We start from the raw sequence: 18,604 nt of genomic DNA on the forward strand, positions 1-18,604 counted from the left end.
CACTTTTATAATGTTAGGAAATTAACGTGTTACACGTGTATTCTAGCACTGCCCTGCCTGAGGACTGAGGCCACAGCCTGCAGCAGTGCAAGTGGTAGAATACGGGCGGCTCACCACTTAGCATGTTTGATTGACAGCTAGGCTGAGTGAATGGGGGTGTGCTGCATAAAAGCAGGGCTTTGGGGACTGGAACTTCAGAAGTCGCCACAAGACCTGAGAATCCGACGAGGAAGAAGCTGAGCCGACCTACCACGACGAAACCACCGGTGGAGCCCTGCGGAACCGACTCACCACTTCCCGACGACAGAGAAGATCTCCCGGCTGGAGAGGCTTCTTCCCCTGACTGGTGGGCACAACCAGTTTACCTTCTTCTCTTCGCACCCCTGACCAGCTTGTGGTCGAATTGCCCGTGCCAAGCACCCCGGCAACCGGATAGCCACTTACCACTGGACCGCGAACCAAAGGACCGCTCCTTTTACCTGAGAAACTCTGCGGCTGGTTTCTTCCCTGGCAGTGCAACAGACTCCTGTCTTCCTCCCCGACGAGATTCTATCTTCCCCCAGACGAAGCACCGACTTGCATCCGCTGCCAGGAACAACTGCCCCCGCTGGAGTATTCTCACCACTTTAAGGTACCGTGTACGCCAGGCCTCCCTTTCTAAAGATTGCTACAAGGTAATAATAACCCCTTAACCTTCTGGACTGGGCTGGCCGCCTTGACCTTCTAACTGGTCCCTTTCTTCGGTCCAACTCTTTTTGAACCTTTTCAAGACTTTTGTGCACTGCAACTGCGACACATTTCGTTTGATCCTCTTAAAGTGGATCCAGCCTACTGAACTCTAACTTCACGGTTTTACTTTGCCTTCCTCTCTTGTTGTGTTCTTGTAAAAGTTTTGGGACCTGTTTCAACTTATTCTCTGTTTTTCTCTCCCTTTTAAAACAAATTATTAGAGTGCTAGCTGCGTTAAGCGCTCACCGCTGTCTGAAAATAAGTGGGGCTTTACTTAAGACTTGTCTAATATTCTTCTAAGGGAGTGTATATCTTTTAGTGACCGTGTTTTTGAATTGCTTACTATTAGTGCCTGTGTGTTTTTCTAGATGTGGTTTTAAATAAATAATTATATCTCTTTTACACCAAGCCCTGGTCAGTGTTTACTTGTTCTACTGTGTTCTTTTGACCTATTGTGAATACTCTGTATACTGCCTAACTCTTCTTGAGGGAAGTCTGACTGCTCAGCCACAGCTACCAAGTGAATCTGTGTGGTATAGACTGCTACCAAGTGGGTCTACTGCCAAACACCTGTAGTCTTAAATCTTTTGCAGTGGTCCCAGAGGGAACTGCACAGGTTTCTGCCTAACACCCACCGTCTATTATTTAATAGATTTTTGTGAGAAAACTTCATCTGCTTGTCCGTCTCGCCTTTCTGACCCCTCACAGAAGTCTGTATCTTAAAGTTTTTTTTCATGAGAAGTCAGTATGGTCCCCAAGAAGAGAACCATTATATTCTTTCCTATTAGTTCAGCCAATGTACAGTGCTCTAAACTCCCTGCACACTATTTTTTATTTTTGGCTTTAAATTGCCACCTATAAGCCAAAATGATTGTATTAGAGTACAGCTAGGGAGAAAAGGCATTTCAGGAAGGTCACAGTGCTTGGTGGTGGTGTTTGGTTATTTACCCACCCATTGACTGCCCATGGCCATGCTAATCCCTATGGCCATTTCAACCCACTTCCTGCCCCTCTGCGCCCAAAACACATCCTCCTGTGTGCTCTTTTAGCTAGCTTTATGAAGCCTTACCATCAAACGTTGTGCTTGAGTGCCTGCCAGTGTTTTTGAAAGCGGTTTTCTTTAATTACTTAATTAAAGTTGTAAACGTGCTACTGGTGTAATAAAAATGTCTTAACCAGGTCAGCCATAATCCACTCGATGTATAAGCACACTGCATGTCCTTCACTGAAGTCTTGTTAAAAACAAACATTGACAAAGCCAACATTTTTGGTTTGTGTATACTTCTTAGGAATTTTCCAGGCACTGCTATTATATGCCCAGGTGCATGCACCATTTTGCATCTGCCACCATTGATGGGCAGTTAATACCGCTATGGTAGTACCTGGCAAATGCATTTCAACTGCTTACACAAAAGCCAAAACTGTTGACATTGCCAGTGCCTGTTTTACATGTCGGAGACAGTTGAAAATAAAATTGCAGCAATAGTACTTTTCGACCTGGGAGCCAACGAGGGAGTTTCCCCACTGACTTACAGAACCTGGCTGCCTGAGCCCCAGGCTTGCATCAGTTCACAGTTGACATCCAACAGCCCTGTTAGTGGAGCCCTGGGCCTGCTGGCTGGGGAGAAGCACGGGAGAAAGTGAAAGTTGTGTTGTAGAGACAGTGGCGGGAAATGTCATGCTTTGGTCAAACTGCAGTGCGCCCGTTTTTTTGAGTGCAGGTTAATGCAAAATGCATTCCGTTTTGGCTGTGTTTATGGAAGAGCATAGAGTCCATGTATCGTTTCGTTGAACACGATGGTTTCTTTTTGAATGCATGCAGTCCCATTCCACGAGAAATAAAATCAATGGTTGTCGTGCTGTTTGCCTTCTATGCTGCTTCATAACTCGGAAAATAATTGGTTGAAAATAAAGGCTGGATTTTTTTGGACATCGTTTCAGAGAGGGAAAAGTTGGTTTGTTACTTCTACCCTACTTGTTGTGGGGTAAACCGCATTCCTTGAGGAGCGTTTCAAGCCTTAGTGTCACCTCCTTTCCCCCATGAGCGCTGTATTCAGCACTCAGCCCCAACTGCCTGCACACATTGCTCTGTGGGCAACCTACGTGCACAGCCCCAACTGCCTGCACACATTGCTCTCCAACTGCCTGCACACATTGCTCTCTGGGCATCCTACGTGCACAGCCCCAACTGCCTGTACACATTGCTCTGTGGGCATCCTACGTACACAGCCCCAACTGCCTGCACACATTGCTCTGTGAGCATCCTCCATCGACTGCCTTCACCCCTTGCCCGCGTTACTAATCGTGCAAAACGTCAGTGTTACAACATTAAGTGAAGCTGTAGTGTAACATGATATAGATCTCTCTTCACATTTGTATTCCTGCAATGTATTTTTAATGGGGACAAACACAGTCCCTATATGTTTGAAAATGCTTTCCTTGATGGGCAATAATGGGCCATAAATGAGGAGGGATCCTTTTCTTTAGTGATTCGACGACTTGGCATTAAAATGTGTTGTTTTTAGACCCGCACAGAAGCTCCTTTGGCAGTGCTACAACAGGCACCTGGCAGGTGTGTGTGTATGTGTGTGTAAGTGTGTGTGTAAATAAATGAATGGATGCCATGGGTGAGATCATAAGACCATTCAGAAAAAGGATTGTGACCAAAGTGATGTTTTCTTCCATAAAGCTCCCAGGGATCTCATACATAGAAGTCTCATACATGTAAAAGCAAAACGGCATGCAGTATTGCTAGCCTTATGGCCAAAGCAACATGCATGTTCTTGGGTGTGCATACTGACCCATATTGGCACAACCTGCATGAACATGTTTTATTCAGTGGCATTATTGCGGCTATTATAGGAAAAGCAACATGAGTGTGCTGATATGCGAATAATGGCCTAGATTAGCACAGCCTGCATGGTGAGTGTGTTGATATGCTGATAAGGCCTAGATTAGCACAGCCTGCATGGTGAGTGTGTTGATATGCTGATAAGGCCTAGATTAGCACAGCCTGCATGATGAGTGTGTTGATATGCTGATAAGGCCTAGATTAGCACAGCCTGCATGGTGAGTGTGTTGATATGCTGATAAGGCCTAGATTAGCACGGCCTGCGTGGTGAATGTGTTTTTGTATGCTGATAATGGCCTAGATTAGCACAGCCTGCAAGGAAATGTTTTTTGCAGTGGAAGTATTACTGGTATTAAGGACAAAGCATCACGAGTGTACTGATACTGTCCTATAATGACACAGCCTACATGGACATGTTTTCTTTCCGCAGCATTGCTACAGGTGCTATTGGCAAAGCAGTGTAAGTGTTCTGATATGCTGACACTGGCCTCCAAAGGCACAGCATGCATCAGGCGTCAAAATGTTTACTTGCCACTAGCCATTGGCGAGTGCTAATTGGCTATTGTCAAGAAAGAAATTATGTGCATGTCGAGTTGTGGGTGGGTCTGGGGAGTAACTTTTTATGGCTGGCCAGTCGGTTCCTACTGGAGATTTTTGCCCTTGGCTTGCATGGACAACGTTTCATTCAGTGGGCATATTACTGTCATTAAGAGCACAGGAAAATGAGTGTTCTGATATGCTGATAGTGGCTTATATTGGCACAGTCTGTATGGACATGTTTTCCTTCATTGGCATTATTACAGGTAGTATGGGAAATACAATATGAGCATTCTTACTTGGGTTACTAACATGTATGGTAATACTGGCCTATGGTGGCACAGCCAGCACGGACTTGCCTTCTTACAGTAACATTACAGGCATTATGGGCAAGGACAACATGAGCGTTTTCATTCATGGCAATAGCAGCATTTATCGGCACAGACAACATGACATTGTCTTCTCACAATGGCAATACAGGTATTATTGGTCACAGCCAGTATGCAAATGTCTTCTTATACGGGCTGAGTACAGGCCGATTATTTTGGCAAAAACATCATGAATAAGCCTTGAAAAATGCTCATTAATACTGTTTGTGATCTGGCTTGTATTACCTTATAAAGCTGATTGTAAATTGTGATTTATTTCCCCATTTTTTCACGAAAGGGGTGCTTTAAAATGCAATGCTTTCCACCATTATTTTTAAAACTTTCTCTGGGATGGAACCCAACCCCAAATTCCCTTAGTATGTTTGGCGTTCCTTTGCTGTGCTTGGTCACTTGTGCAGATTTGTGGTAAATATGTACGCCCCCCAGAGAAAGAAAATCACCAGTCTGCTGCAGCCACTGCTGACCAGGACTTGGAGCAAAATAGAGGAACTAACTTAGCCACAGCATGTGAACATGTCGCGTTTTCCATGGGAATCCCACACAGGGTTCTGTACATAGTTCTGCTAACCTGCTCACTACCTGCAAAGGCTGGAGTCAATTGTGGGACACATTTCCTACAGCATATTGTGTTAAAATAATAAACATTACAGGGTTTGAAATTGCCAGGAGCAAGGAGCTATATAGTTGATGGTTATAACCAAGGGGGTCCTGGTTAGCTTGAAACCAACAGCTATCAGGAGGTCTTTTTAACTCCCCCAGGCAAGAGCTGCCATAGAAACCTAGCTATGTAATATAAACTGTGTTGGTTTGAAAATGTGTATGCAAGAGAATTATGGACACAACAAAGGGGCATTCAAAGCATATTGGATAATAATATTAATTGTTTTATAACACTTAATACCGAAGAGGTTTCTAAGCGCAGACCCGACCAGCGCGTTGCAACTGAGCTATACTACCCCTGTCAATGATGTGTAATAGGCAAAAAATGTAAAGTTTGCATCTTGCGCACACATTAGATTTGCTGTGTGCTATGTACTAGCTCCTGGCTTCCCAGAGGTAGCTCCTGCCTAACAGGCGATGATTGATACCCAGGAGCTGCTTTTTGCTCCTGGTCCATAAATCCTAATTTCCATCCCTATATTATATGGATAATTGAGGTGAAGACAATTCGGGTTCCAACAGTCTCTCCCAGGCTCTCACAGTAACAACCTACCAGCCATTGAAAGCAGCGCAACCGAAGCCTGACACGTGAATGCTAGAAGACCATTGTACATCCTGTTGCCGAGCCAAATAGAATGAGGCTCTACGTGGCCCCTACCACTGTCTAGGCGACTGTCGTTCATCAATATGCTAATAAATTGTCCTTCGTAGCTGGGACCCATTCTGGCTCTCAATGCCTGCAGAACTTTATTGCCAGTGAACTTTAATTATGGTTTTACATGTGCACCCTCTATCTGCCTTTCCCCATGCACACCTGACTCAAACCTTAGCCCATATTGAATGGCATGTAAGTGTGTAATGGTAAAGCATTTAGATTGCACGGGGCTTTAGAGAGTAAGCTGTATGTGTTCTCTATACAGTTTGCTAGGCTGGGTGTACGTTAGTCGAGTGTACGTTAGTCAGAGCCCAGCTAGCCCTGGACAGGTGGCCCATAGGTTTGGTGCAAAGGCCTAGCCCAGCTGACCTCCTATAAGAGACGTGTCCGTCATCCTGGCTAAAAGTCTGAATGGTGCCTCGAACATGAGTGTCTCTAGCAAAGAGGCAGAAGTAGGCGCAGGGCAGGACGCAGGAAGCCCAGAATAAATGAGCACAACTAGAAGTGCCTGTGGGTCTCTATCTCACAAGAAGCTTGCCTACAGCTGACATATATTTGTATGTATTTATTTATTTATTACATTTTTATAGCACACAAACAGCCCGTGGGCATCGAGGCGCTGTTACTTGCAGGGAGCTTAGTTACAGGGTGGGTACAGCTGAGAAATGCATTTACACATATGTACAATGATACATTAGGGAGCATAGTTGATAAGAGTACACATTACAAATGCATTTGAGGATTGCCTAGGCTGATGATTGTGGCAGAGATTTTCGAAGAACCCAGGAACGGACCAATGAACACTCGGACCAGGAACGGACAGACCATACGTTGTTGGTATGTCCAACAAGGATTAGGGATTTTGAAACTCAGATCACACAACTCTTGTCTGAGATGGTTACACAGTCTTTTCCAGGGGTTAAGCAGTAATTCTGAGCTGGGTACAAGATCCTGGCAAGCTAGAAGACCTCATCAGCTAAAAAAAAGAACTGCCTCAAAGGATAGTCAGAGAACAGTTGGGTGAATTGATGATTCTAACACACAAATATTGAGTTAGTGGATGGGTTATACGACTAGTCCTTTTACAGTCGCAGCTCGGCTCCGGCCATCGCTTTGTAACATAGTCTGGAAAACCCAAGAATTTTCTGCATCAGGGAATGGGAAGGCCTGAAAATTGTCTTCATTTGGATGGGGTCATCTCCTTGGTAAACCAGCCTGACCTCATCACCACAGATGAATGCGGTACAAAGAAACGTGCATATATTCCCACAAAAATCGCAATGCATAGAGACCGAAACCTAGATTGCAGAAACCATGTTGGAAGTGCTACAGCATTAAAATCCTACATTTGAGGTTGTCACGTAGGTAACGGGATAAAGCCAGAACAAAATTTGCCTTGATGCAAATTTTTCATTAGGGATGAACTAGCAAAGGCCAAACAATAAAGAAGACAAATCTAAACCAGCTTAGTTTGCCGGACTGGTTACTCTTCAGTGTGAGGCTAGTGCTTCAGGACAAATGTAAGTGTCACTCAGGAATACAAAATGTTCAAAGAAAATGTCCCCCAACTGTCTGCTGCAGGTTTCAAGAGGTTCCCAAACCATTTTCTCTTTTTTCAGGCTCAGTCTCAGATTTATATGGTTTTCCCGCACCCCTCTTCTTAATGGCACTGGGCTAGACTAGCTACCCTTTGTGAGGGTCTGCCTCTGTGTTCTGGAATAGGTGATGGGCTGTGATTGGCTGCCTCTAAAAGACTTGCCTTTCATCCAGGTTTTAGGGGGTGGGCTATCCCTTTATTTGGCTTGGTTGCCTCTTGGAATCCACCCCCTCTATTGCGCTGGCAGAGCAATGCCTGAGATGGGCACGGATACTCTGCCTCCTCAACGTGTAAAACCGATGGTGGTAAATCCTTGAAAATTATTATAATTATTCCTTTATTACTCGCTTAATACCAGCAAGTGGTTAATAAGCGCAGGATCGAGATTCGAACCTGTGTTGCGCTCTGTTGTCTTGCTGTCAAGACAAACGCCTTGCCCCTGAGCTATCCTTCCTCCCCAAGAAGTGTGTTTAATGCGCCTATGTATGAAAGGATTGCTTGTAGATTGTAAAACTGCCACTTTTCATCACTAGTGAGTGGAAATTCAACTGATAGACAATAACCTATTAAATTTGTTACACCTACAATGTAAACGCTCTCGGGACAGTGATCTGGAAACATTGTCTCACTTAGAAGAGCACGTTTTTCAGGGACAGTGTCTCTAGGCAGCCTTTGCGGTGTAGTTTTCTCTAACTGGTGTATCTCGGCAACAGTGGCATTTTGATGGGGTTGCTTGTTGCTAAGCTGAATGTTAATGTAGGGGAGGAGCCAAGTGCCTCTACCAGAGGTCTCGCCCCCATTCTTCCTATATGTTGGAAGCCGGAAATTGCGACAGGCATAACGCCAATAATGGTCCCTATATCCCGAAGAATCCTCGAACCAAGGTATCCATTGAGAAAGCCCTACATGATGTACTCGCGGAGAAATGACAGTCTCTTAAAGGAGGTTCTGGAAGAGGTGTGAAGATGAATCAAAGAGAAGACTGGTGACGTTACATGAAGCAGAAATGACGCACCCAGAAGAGATTGCACGTGCAGAAAGCACTGAAGAAAATGCAAGCCGTTTTTATAACTGTACAGATGCTGAAACACAAGTAGACTAATCATAAGGCTGGCTATACGTAGTGAATAGACTGCAGGTGATGCCACCAAAATATATATATATATGTTTGTGTGTATATATATATATATATATGTGTGTGTATAGAATCTGGATGTTCCACGTCGTGTTTTAGCAAACTAGGACCCAATGAACAGAAAGTGTGGCGCAGTAGAAGAAAACAGCTGATGATGAGGGACGATTTGAGCAAAGTTGTTTGGCCCAGTGTCAAGGGTTGGGGCAACCAAGAAACTGGTTATCTATTTGAGAAGATACAATGAACGTGAGAAGCGAGGCTAGCTCCTGTTGAGGTGTAATGGAAAAACACTAGAAGTGCCAGGTTTTATTCATTTAATAGTGTTAAATAAAGAAAGAGCTCTAACACGGTCTCCTGTCACATGTCCCAGGAGGATAGCTCAGCGGCAGGGTGCTCGCTTTGGAAACAAGAGCACACAAAGCAACACAGCTTCGATCCCCAGGTCCGCACATAAAAACCTCTGGGTATTATGCACGTTATAAATATGCAACTAAGACATATTCATGTAACAGCGCCTCGATGCCCCCGGGCTGTGTGAGTGCTTTAAAAAAAATTGAAAATGCAAATGGTCGAGATGAAAATAGACTTTGGCCAACCTACACCAAGACTTGAAGATAAGACCCTGTTCACACTCCCTTCTATTTTCAGGTGCAGTGATTATTTGCAAGGCCGAGTTCAAAGACAATTCGAATGGCAGACAGCAGGAGTGATGGATGATGGGCTAATTGGGTGGGTAGGTATGACTAAGCCAAACCCTCCAGCACCTGGGGTACCAGCTTGCGTGCTGCTAGCGAGTGGAATATTACAGAAGGGTACAAGCATGCCAACCAATCATAGAGGGCCACATAGCAAAGGTCCTGTAGTTTGAAAGCCAATGAAACGTTTATTTCATGACGGCAAAGATGACTTGCACTAGGGGTGGGCATAGCTGTCCACCTGACCTTTTAGGGACCCAATCACAATCCTGTCCCCCATAGAAAGTATATCTAGATGTTCCCCTTAAGCCTATGACAACCCCAAGTAGGTTTTCTTATTTTGCCACGTACTATGACGTCAATGTCGACGAATTCTTACTATATAAATTACATTTTTTATTAAATGCTTTGAGAAATCTCGAGAGAGATTAGGACAAACGTATGTTGATGTCCATTGTACTCCTTGTTTTAGACAATTGCAATTAAAACAGTTATGTTTTCCCAACTTCCTGAGTCAGTCTTATTATTGGTGTAAGAGTACAATCTGCATCAGCATCCATCCCATATAGTGCTACCTCGCTTAAAGGCCCTAGGGGTTCATTAACTAGACTAATGGCCCGATTCCTAGAATTTTTTCACAGTTCAAAGTGACTTTGCACTTCCGACAAAAAGCCTGATTCATGGAACGGTGCAAAGTTTATTTTTGCAGTGCAACGTCAGTGCAAGTGGTCATTTTTGCAGTACAAAATGACTTTTCACTGACTTTGCACTGAACTGTGCAAAAATTCCATGAATCGGGCCCTACTTGTCTTTTCCCTCTGTATCTCTCTTTGTCTCTCTACCTCGGTGTGTCTCTCTATCTCACTGACTTTAGATCTGGCTTGTAGAAGGAGGGGATGTGTATATCTTTTTTCCAATGCTATACTTTTTCCAGGTGGGAGCTCTTGCTCCCAGTGAGGGACTGGCGGTGCTAAGTGGATAAAAGTTCTTGGAGCATCCCAGGGATCCCAGTGTTTTCGGTTAAATTACCCAGCGTCTGGAGTAAGGTTCACCTCGTGAATGCTGCCTGCCATGTGACAGGGTCTAAGAGAGGCTGAAATCTGGGTCATCCCTCTACAAGTCCCCATAACCATGTGGGGAAAATCGTCACGTGGCCTTACAGGCCCACAGGGGGCGTATTGAAGTGATGTGGGGTTATTCAGTCACTCTGCCCCACCCTTGTCGCGGTCTACTACTATCCGTTTAGTGTCGGCTAAGCAGCCTCACGGTTGCGATTGCAGAGCAGAGAGATGTATTTTGTGGGTAATTTAGAGCATACTATGGGTTTAGGCACTGTGTTTACCATTAACGTGAGCCTGTTCAGACATTGCTACCTTGCTCCAGTTTATGTAGTAATGGCCCTGGTGTTTAACCGCAGATATGTACTGCCAAGCTCATCCAGCCTACCCAGTTCCTTTTCTTTTCAAAACAAATAGATGTACATTTTCTCATTTCAATCTCAGGCATTCTCTACCTCACGTCTTACACAACCCTTAGGTCTCAAGAATGACTCTGCATATCCATACCGGTTTAGATCCACCTTTCAAGCACTGGTCCTATCCCTCCTGGATGGAGGCAATGCATTCCTCGAAGCCCCCCCCCGTCATCCTCCTTTGTACCCCTGAGAAGTGTCCTACACGCGGCCATACACCTCATCATGGGTCTATGCAGATATGACCACATCACCCCAGTCTTCATCAACCTTCACTGGCTCCCACTGCATGTACAAATCACCTTCAAGTCTTGCTGCATCATCTATAAGGCAGTCGCCCTCAAGTCACCCAGCTACTTCGCAGAGAAACTCAGCCAGGAAACGTGCAGACTTGAGGATCTGCTGCTGCAAAAAGGAAAGGACTAGAAAACAAGCCTTCTTTGCCTGTGCCTCAAGACTATGGAACCACCTTCCGTCAGCATCAGACTCGCCCCCACGTTCCTACAATTCAGGAAAGAACTCAATACCTACCACTTCAAGGAGTCTCTCCTCCTAAACTCCTAGGCCATCACGCCACCTGACTTGCTAGGTGCCGCCTGCCCCTCTCCTCCCCGGCACCCTGTACAGCTGTACTCCTCCTCTGTGCCCCTCTGTATCCTATCCCCCGCTGTGTTTCGGTTCTGTTGTTACCTTTGAAAAGCTTCCGTTATGCATCTGTACTGTTGTATAGCTCTTTAAAGCGCTCTGTTATGTATCTGTATTGCTGTATGACTGTGTAAAGCGCTCCGTTGCTTCTCTGAGCTAGGTCCATGCTCCATAAATACCAGAATAATAAGCATAGGACAACACATCACGGGCGACCATGTACGGTCCTTTATTTGTGACTGTGTTCTAGGGAGCAGAGAGCGATTTTTGATTGTGAACGATCACACAGGCTAGTAGCAGCGTGTCCGTGTCGGTCATCCCAAATTCTGACTTCATTGTAAATCTCATAATGTTTGCATAAAAACGAAGTACAATATTACCCAAACATTATTGATTTATGGTGTTAGGAGTCAACATGTCTGTAAATTTTGAAATATAGGACTTTTCTCCTATGAACTCTGGAAAAGAGCAGCATGAAAACAGAGGACAGACCGCCCGTGCAAAATACTTTATTTGTAGTAACATCTAACATCATTAGTTTAACTTCTTTAAAATAAGGTCGTTATTTTGATTTGCTGCAATATTTTTCATGATTCCATTACCGCTTGATCAGAGTGCAACGTCAGTGGGAACTGTGTTCAATTACTTGTATTTTTTGCTGACCATAGTCCCACTACGTTAACCATGTTCACAGTTAGCAACTTGTTCTTATGGCTAATAAATCATCCCCCTTCATTTGACGTGAACTCTTTCTGAAGCTAATCCTTTCTCTTATCCTCCTGCTGAGCTGTAAAGAAGTAGAATCATGTGGACGTTCTGCTTAAGAGGCCCATTCAGGGAAAGATACTGTGCAGCCAGAGAAGCTGGCATTAGACATATCATAATGTGGACGTTCTGCTTAAGAGGCCCATTCAGGGAAAGATACTGTGCAGCCAGAGAAGCTGGCATTAGACATATCATAATGTGGACGTTCTGCTTAAGAGGCCCATTCAGGGAAAGATACTGTGCAGCCAGAGAAGCTGGCATTAGACATATCATAATGTGGACGTTCTGCTTAAGAGGCCCATTCAGGGAAAGATACTGTGCAGCCAGAGAAGCTGGCATTAGACATATCATAATGTGGACGTTCTGCTTAAGAGGCCCATTCAGGGAAAGATACGGTGTAGCCAGAGAAGCTGGCATTAGACATATCATAATGTGGACGCGCTGCTTAAGAGGCCCATTCAGGGAAAGATAATCTGCAGTCAGAGAAGCTGGCATTAGACATATCATAATGTGAACGTGCTGCTTAAGTGGCCCATTCAGGGAACAATGCTGTGTAGCCAGAGAAGCTGGCATTAGACATATCATGCATCCGTTTTGCTCTACTTAAAAGACCTGGCAGAACCAGGATGCACAAAATAAATGGCTTATCTCTTGGATCCATCGATCATTTTGGTTTTAATGTCCCCACCTTTCAGTTTTTTCTGGCGGGGTGTAAATATTACTACTCCCATGCCACTTTTGCCTCAATATCTTCATCTCTGACAGTGTCTTCTATACTGCACAGATGAAGAGGACCTCATTATTGTGAACTGTGTGATGGAATGGAAGTCGTCTCCTCTTGCCATTATCGGTGGCCTTGCTCTATGTGCATGACTTTAGTTCTTAGAGGACCAGAGGCCAGCAGGACACTTGTTTTCTTTACACTTGCTTATGGTTGTCAATTCTAGAACCCTCTAACAAAGGCTTAAGGGTGAGATGGAATACTTCCCTTCTAAATAAATTTACTAACCAAGTAAGGGTGGCCTCCCGTAGGCCAGATATGCCTGATCTTTCCTCACGTGGGAAAATTAAAGATACGGCGGGAGAGTGCCTGAATAAATCCATGATGAGGGGACTGCTGTTTAAACTGGCTAGCCATCCTCACCGGGTTGATATTAGAGGGGCCAAGACAAACAAAAGAGAAACCTACATCATTATAGCCTCTGCCACCACATCTATCAGAAGAACATTTTAACTCCCAAAGAAGGAAAATAAGACAGCATTATAAGAACTTAGTTAGAGGCTTGAGGTTTCTGCTCGGCATATGATTGGAACAGGCAAAACTGTATATTTTAATGTGCAAGAAAAAACTAGTTGCAAAGAAATATGTATTACTAAAGCATTTCTGTTTTACAGTTAATACATATTTGAACTCTCATATAAAATACTCCCATTAGGAATGGGACTTAATGTTTTACCCCTTAGAAAAACATTGTACTCCCAACTTTAAAAAATAGGGAGTAAAATACTACCACTTCAAAATATTATCTGGAGCACTGTCTGGTCCCAGAATAGAGTCTCTCCATTGTGGGGCCAGGTCAGGCCTGTTTAAGCCAGTAGATTAGCCACATACAGCAGAGGCCGCATACCCAGGGGTCTGCCTTGCGGGCCTAAGTAGGACCTCATAGGAAGCAGGCCATGAGCCCTGCTGGTCCATGTGGCAGGCAATGCTCATTAATCATTTGAAGTACACATTGATTAACCCATTCCAGGCACTTTTCCAACATGCTGAGGTGATTTTTGGTTTTGTATAGCAACACTAACTGGATTTGGCCAACATTATTGGTGGTTGGCACACAAGTGAAGTTAATCGCCTACAGGGGTATAGTTGTCCTCACCAGAATGTTTGTTTGTTCTGCAGAATATCCGGACCCAGGTTGCTGCCTACCGGCAGGAGAATAGGCTTACCACTGAGATTGGCGGCAACAAGGACAACATCAAAAAGAACCGTTACAAGGACATCCTGCCGTGTGAGTTGGGGCATTATGAGTTAATAACTCCCCTTGTCCTAGTAGCATGCATCTCCTTATGTTGTGTACTTCCATCTATGTTGCCATTTTCTAATGACTGTTGCGGTCCCTTCTTCTAGTTGGGCTTCTCATCTCTTGAATGTTTGTTTGCAGGATTCCACTGCAGTTCAAACCTCACCAATAATACATACACCGTTTAGATCGTCTCACCGAAACTAGACCCCAGAACCCTGATTAAAAATAAAGGAAACAAGTTTTAATATTAAAATGCGCTACGAAAAATAAGCTAAAACAAATGCAAAACAAGGTTATGTTGTAAAGCCCAGAAAATGTGGCTTTTAAAGCAAGCTTTGCCAAAGGCTGGCTTTATTTCTTGCCAGTGCAGCCCCATACGGCCAGCTACAGTCATCGTATGCACACTCATGTGCAAGGTCCAGTGTCTTATGACCAGCTGCTTCCATGTTCGGTTATTTTAATAAGCTTGTATACTGTTACCATCACCACACTAGAGTTCTGATGCTGCCGAAGCTCCTCAAGATCCTGGCTACTGTGTCCCCATCCGGCGTAACCCGGGATACGGCGGTACAGCTGCAAGACGCTCCCTCAATTGTGTTCCTGGTGCACCCTCATATGCTTGATTGCTGTCCTCACACTCCACATAAAGCCAGTGGTCGTAGTGTTTAAAAAGAAATAGTGGAACTCCCCATCCTCTGCAACTCATCCAGAACAGGAGTGCAAGACTTGTCCTTGCCCTCAGGCCCAGGGATCGTGTCTCTCCAGCACTGAAATCTCTCAATTGGCTCCCGGTGGCTGCAAGGATCAAGTTCAAGACCCTTTGCATTATCAAGAAGGCCTTCTGGGGCCTGGGACCAAAATATCCCCGGCTTTCTCTTCAGAAGTATCTTACTACTCGAGCTCTTCGCTCCTCCACCTCCAACTCCCTGAGGAGTCATATCATGTCATAACTATGTTCCCTGCTGGCCTGTCCCTGTTGCCCACAAGCCCCACCTCCACGCCCCCTCCCACGCACAATGCAAACCCCCAAAGAAACACACCTGCTCTTTAAGGGAATGCACAGTACAGTGCACTGAAGTGCACGTTTCAAATTCTTCCTACACTTTTATTTGAAAACTAAACCATTCCGAAATGGTTTCTTTTTAAAATAAAAGTATAGGAATTATAAAACTTAAAAAAGAAAAAAAGTAAAGCAGCACTGCTCCCAACGGTTTCCGCCCACTTCTACCACTGCATAAATTCAATATATGCCAGTGGCAGCCTTATATGCCCAACTACGGCTGGTGTAAACCTTGGCAAAGCTCCTCTACTCGGGTAATGTTTCATATGCTCTGGTATTACTTGTAAGGCCAAGTACAAACTTGTATGCCTGCTGACACACATCACATGAAAGATACTGGGTCTCATTATGAGTTTTCCGGTCCGTGAACTACAGTACCGGTAAGCATGCTGGTACCGTAGTTCCCGGAGCGGAAAACTAGGAGTTGTGCTAGCGGGTGCCTTTCTGCCCACCAGGTCAGACATGGCAGGCAGAAAGGCACACGCGAGCACAGCATGTCGGATGCACCGGCACTGTTGTAAACGGTGCCGGTGCATTCGACCTCCCCATTCCCATTCAGCCCAATGGGGCCGAATGGGAATGAGGAACATCTTTTTTCCCGCGCCCGCGAATGGGCAATTACCGGGGCCGGAATGCCCAGGTCATTGCCCATTCGCAGGTGCTGGAATAAATTACAAATTTGGCGGTAGCTTGCCGGTTTTACTGGCAAGGCTACCGCCAAACTTGTAATGAGGCCCACTGTCGCATGTCCCAAGGTACTTATGTGAAGAGTAGTGTCATGTGCCCAATGCCACACAGGATATGCCCAGGGACAGATGTGTGTTGCATTCAGCACCATATACTTAAATGCAACTTTCATATTTCAAGTGCAGACTCATATGCCTGGTGCTACCATTTTATGCCAGGCCTATTTCTCACATGTTCAACTATGCCTAAGAAATGCCATGCCTAATGTGGCTGGCACAACATGGCAGTCCTGTTCCCGGTGTTTGGGTAGGGAGGGGTTCAGATGTGTGGAAAGTGGGGTGAGGGTGGGGAGGGAAGGGCAGGGGACGCGGGAAGCGCACTTACCTTAGGTTCCGGCAATGGAAGATGGCGGCCTCCCGCTCCAAGGAGGTTTGGAACGGGCTCTTTCTGTGTGTGGTAAGGACACGTTCCAAGCCTCCTCATTGGCTGGGATGCCGCCACACCCCCCTCACCGGGTACTAATATGGGAGAATCCAAATGCGGCCTCTGCTGCTTGGATCAGCTCTCCATTCTGTGCCCAGTTGCTTCTAGGAAAGGGGAGACTCGGCCATTCACTGGCGGAGCGGCCTTAGCTTCCCTTGGAAGAGCGTGCCTTGCTCATGGCCTACATGGCTTCTGTGTTGCTGCACCAGCCTCTTAGCTGGCCAATAGACACATTATTTCTGGGGATCTATAAACGCACCCTGTAAAGATGCTCTCCGTCCAGTGGAGTAACTTTGCTGAAAATGTTGGGGGGGACATGACATCTGAAGAAAAGGTGCCCCAGCCAAATGAATGGGGACAAATGGTGTGCCATGAAAGTTGGGGGACAAACACCCCTGTCCCCCCCTAAAATTACGCCCATGTCTCCGTTTTAACAAGCCTAAGGTGCATACATCTCAAACTTCTCGGCAGGCGCTTCTCGTCAGCCATGGCCCGTCTGTGGTGGAGCTCGTTCCTTGCTTCTCTCCATCTACTCCCTACATCGATGCGATTCCGTAAGGATTTTAAAACGTTTCTGTTTTGTACCTTTTGTGATGCGGATTTATTTGATTTTCTTGTGCGGTTGATATGATAATGTTTTGTGCTCTCTGTCTAGATAGGCCCAAATGCACAGGTGCAGCACACTATACTCTTATGCCACGCGCAGCCTCGTGTGTGCAGCTGCAGCCTCGTGTTCACGCTAAGTGCAGTCTTCATATTTATCACCAGATAGATTGCCATATACTAAGTACACATCACGTCATATGCCCAGGTAACGCCCAGATAGATTGCCATATTCTAGGTACACATAACGTCATATGCCCAGGTAAGCACCCATATAGCACGCACAGGTGCAGGCAGTCTTATGCACTCAAGCACAGCCTCCCATGATCATGTACTGCTAGCAGGTAAGCCTCGTGCCCAACCGCATACATATGTCCAAGCACTGCCATATCGTCCCAGCGGCGCACACATACACCCAGCTATTCCGGCATAAACCAGGTGCAGCCCTCACATTCCTGGGTACAACCCAGTCTCCCCTTAGCAGGGTGCTGACACAGGAGAGACTGGAAAGGCTCTTTACCTTCATGGACACCTGCTTCCAGGCTTCTCCTGCTGTGACTCTGGGAAGAGTGAGGAGAAAGCGGCCAAGGAGATCAGCCTGCTCTCCTCGCACCTGGAGCTGACAGTGCGACCCTTCGCCTTTCCCCCGGATATGCAAGAGTCTGTACAGGAAGAGATTGCTTTCCCCATACAGGCGCTGCGGCCCTGGAGGCTTTCTGTGCACTGGCTGGGCATCAGTCCAGCGGGTTCCAGTGATATTACCGAATAGGTAATAACGAAAACATTTTTAACCAAACATTTTTACTGAAAAAATACCGTTTAAAAAATATATATATATATATGGGGTGGGGTAAGGGGTTAAAACTGGTGGGGAGGGGGTTGGGGCGGGGTTATAAACAAAGGGAAACAAGCGTACGGGGCACACCCCCCCCCCCCCCCAAATAAAAATAAACAAAGGTATTTTTGGGGTAAAAATGTTTCGTTAAAAATGTTTTAGGTATTTGTTAATTCGTTAATATCTCATGGAACCCAGTCCACTAGGGTCTGGGGTGCAGAGCTTCAATACGTGGGTCTCCTGCCAGTGCTCCCCATGCTCTTGCTGGCAAGTCAAAATGCATGGGGGTTCAGCGGCAGAGCTGGGAAGATTGGGGAGATGAGTGCTTAGTTGAGCAGTGGCTGCCTTCTTGAGAATAGGGTGTGTTAGTGATGTGGGGGAGGGCATAGTCGTGTCAGAATGGGAATGGCTTGAGGCTGTCTGGGGCCTCTGGATCAATGCAATGGATGCAAGGGCAGGTAGGCCAGTCAAACACATCAGATCAATTCTTTCCCACGCTTTAGCAAAGCCAAACAGCTCAGTGAAAAAGGAAGAGTCGCAGGTGCACCTGTGGGGTGATACTTGCAAGGTCTCCGCCCGCAGACATTACTGTTTAGAACGACTAATACTGTGCTCTCGGATGCGAACCTCCGCGCGCACCACTCCAATATGTTTGGTAAGAACTGAAATGAAAGGAGGCGCTGTGGAGCAGCCCAAGATGGCTGCCTAGTAAGCTCCGTGTGGTTTCGGCAACTATCCGCCAACATCTGCGATTTTCTGCATTCCTGAAAGCTGTAATTTGCT

At 45.7% G+C, this 18,604-nt stretch overlaps 1 protein-coding gene across 2 annotated transcripts in view; it reads left to right on the top strand.

Annotated features, from left to right (window-relative positions):
* The window catches only part of PTPN18 (protein tyrosine phosphatase non-receptor type 18), a 674,845-nt gene that overhangs the window by 279,892 nt on the left and 376,349 nt on the right, over positions 1 to 18,604 (top strand). For both annotated transcript variants that reach the window (XM_069647567.1, XM_069647566.1), the window contains exon 2: positions 14,030 to 14,138. In XM_069647567.1, coding sequence (XP_069503668.1) covers positions 14,030 to 14,138 — 109 coding nt within the window. The remainder of the gene's footprint in view (positions 1 to 14,029; positions 14,139 to 18,604) is intronic.

The sequence above is a fragment of the Ambystoma mexicanum genome, chromosome 2q, assembly GCF_040938575.1.
Source record: "Ambystoma mexicanum isolate Mex_15411 chromosome 2q, UKY_AmexF1_1, whole genome shotgun sequence".
Lineage (NCBI taxonomy): Eukaryota > Metazoa > Chordata > Amphibia > Caudata > Ambystomatidae > Ambystoma > Ambystoma mexicanum.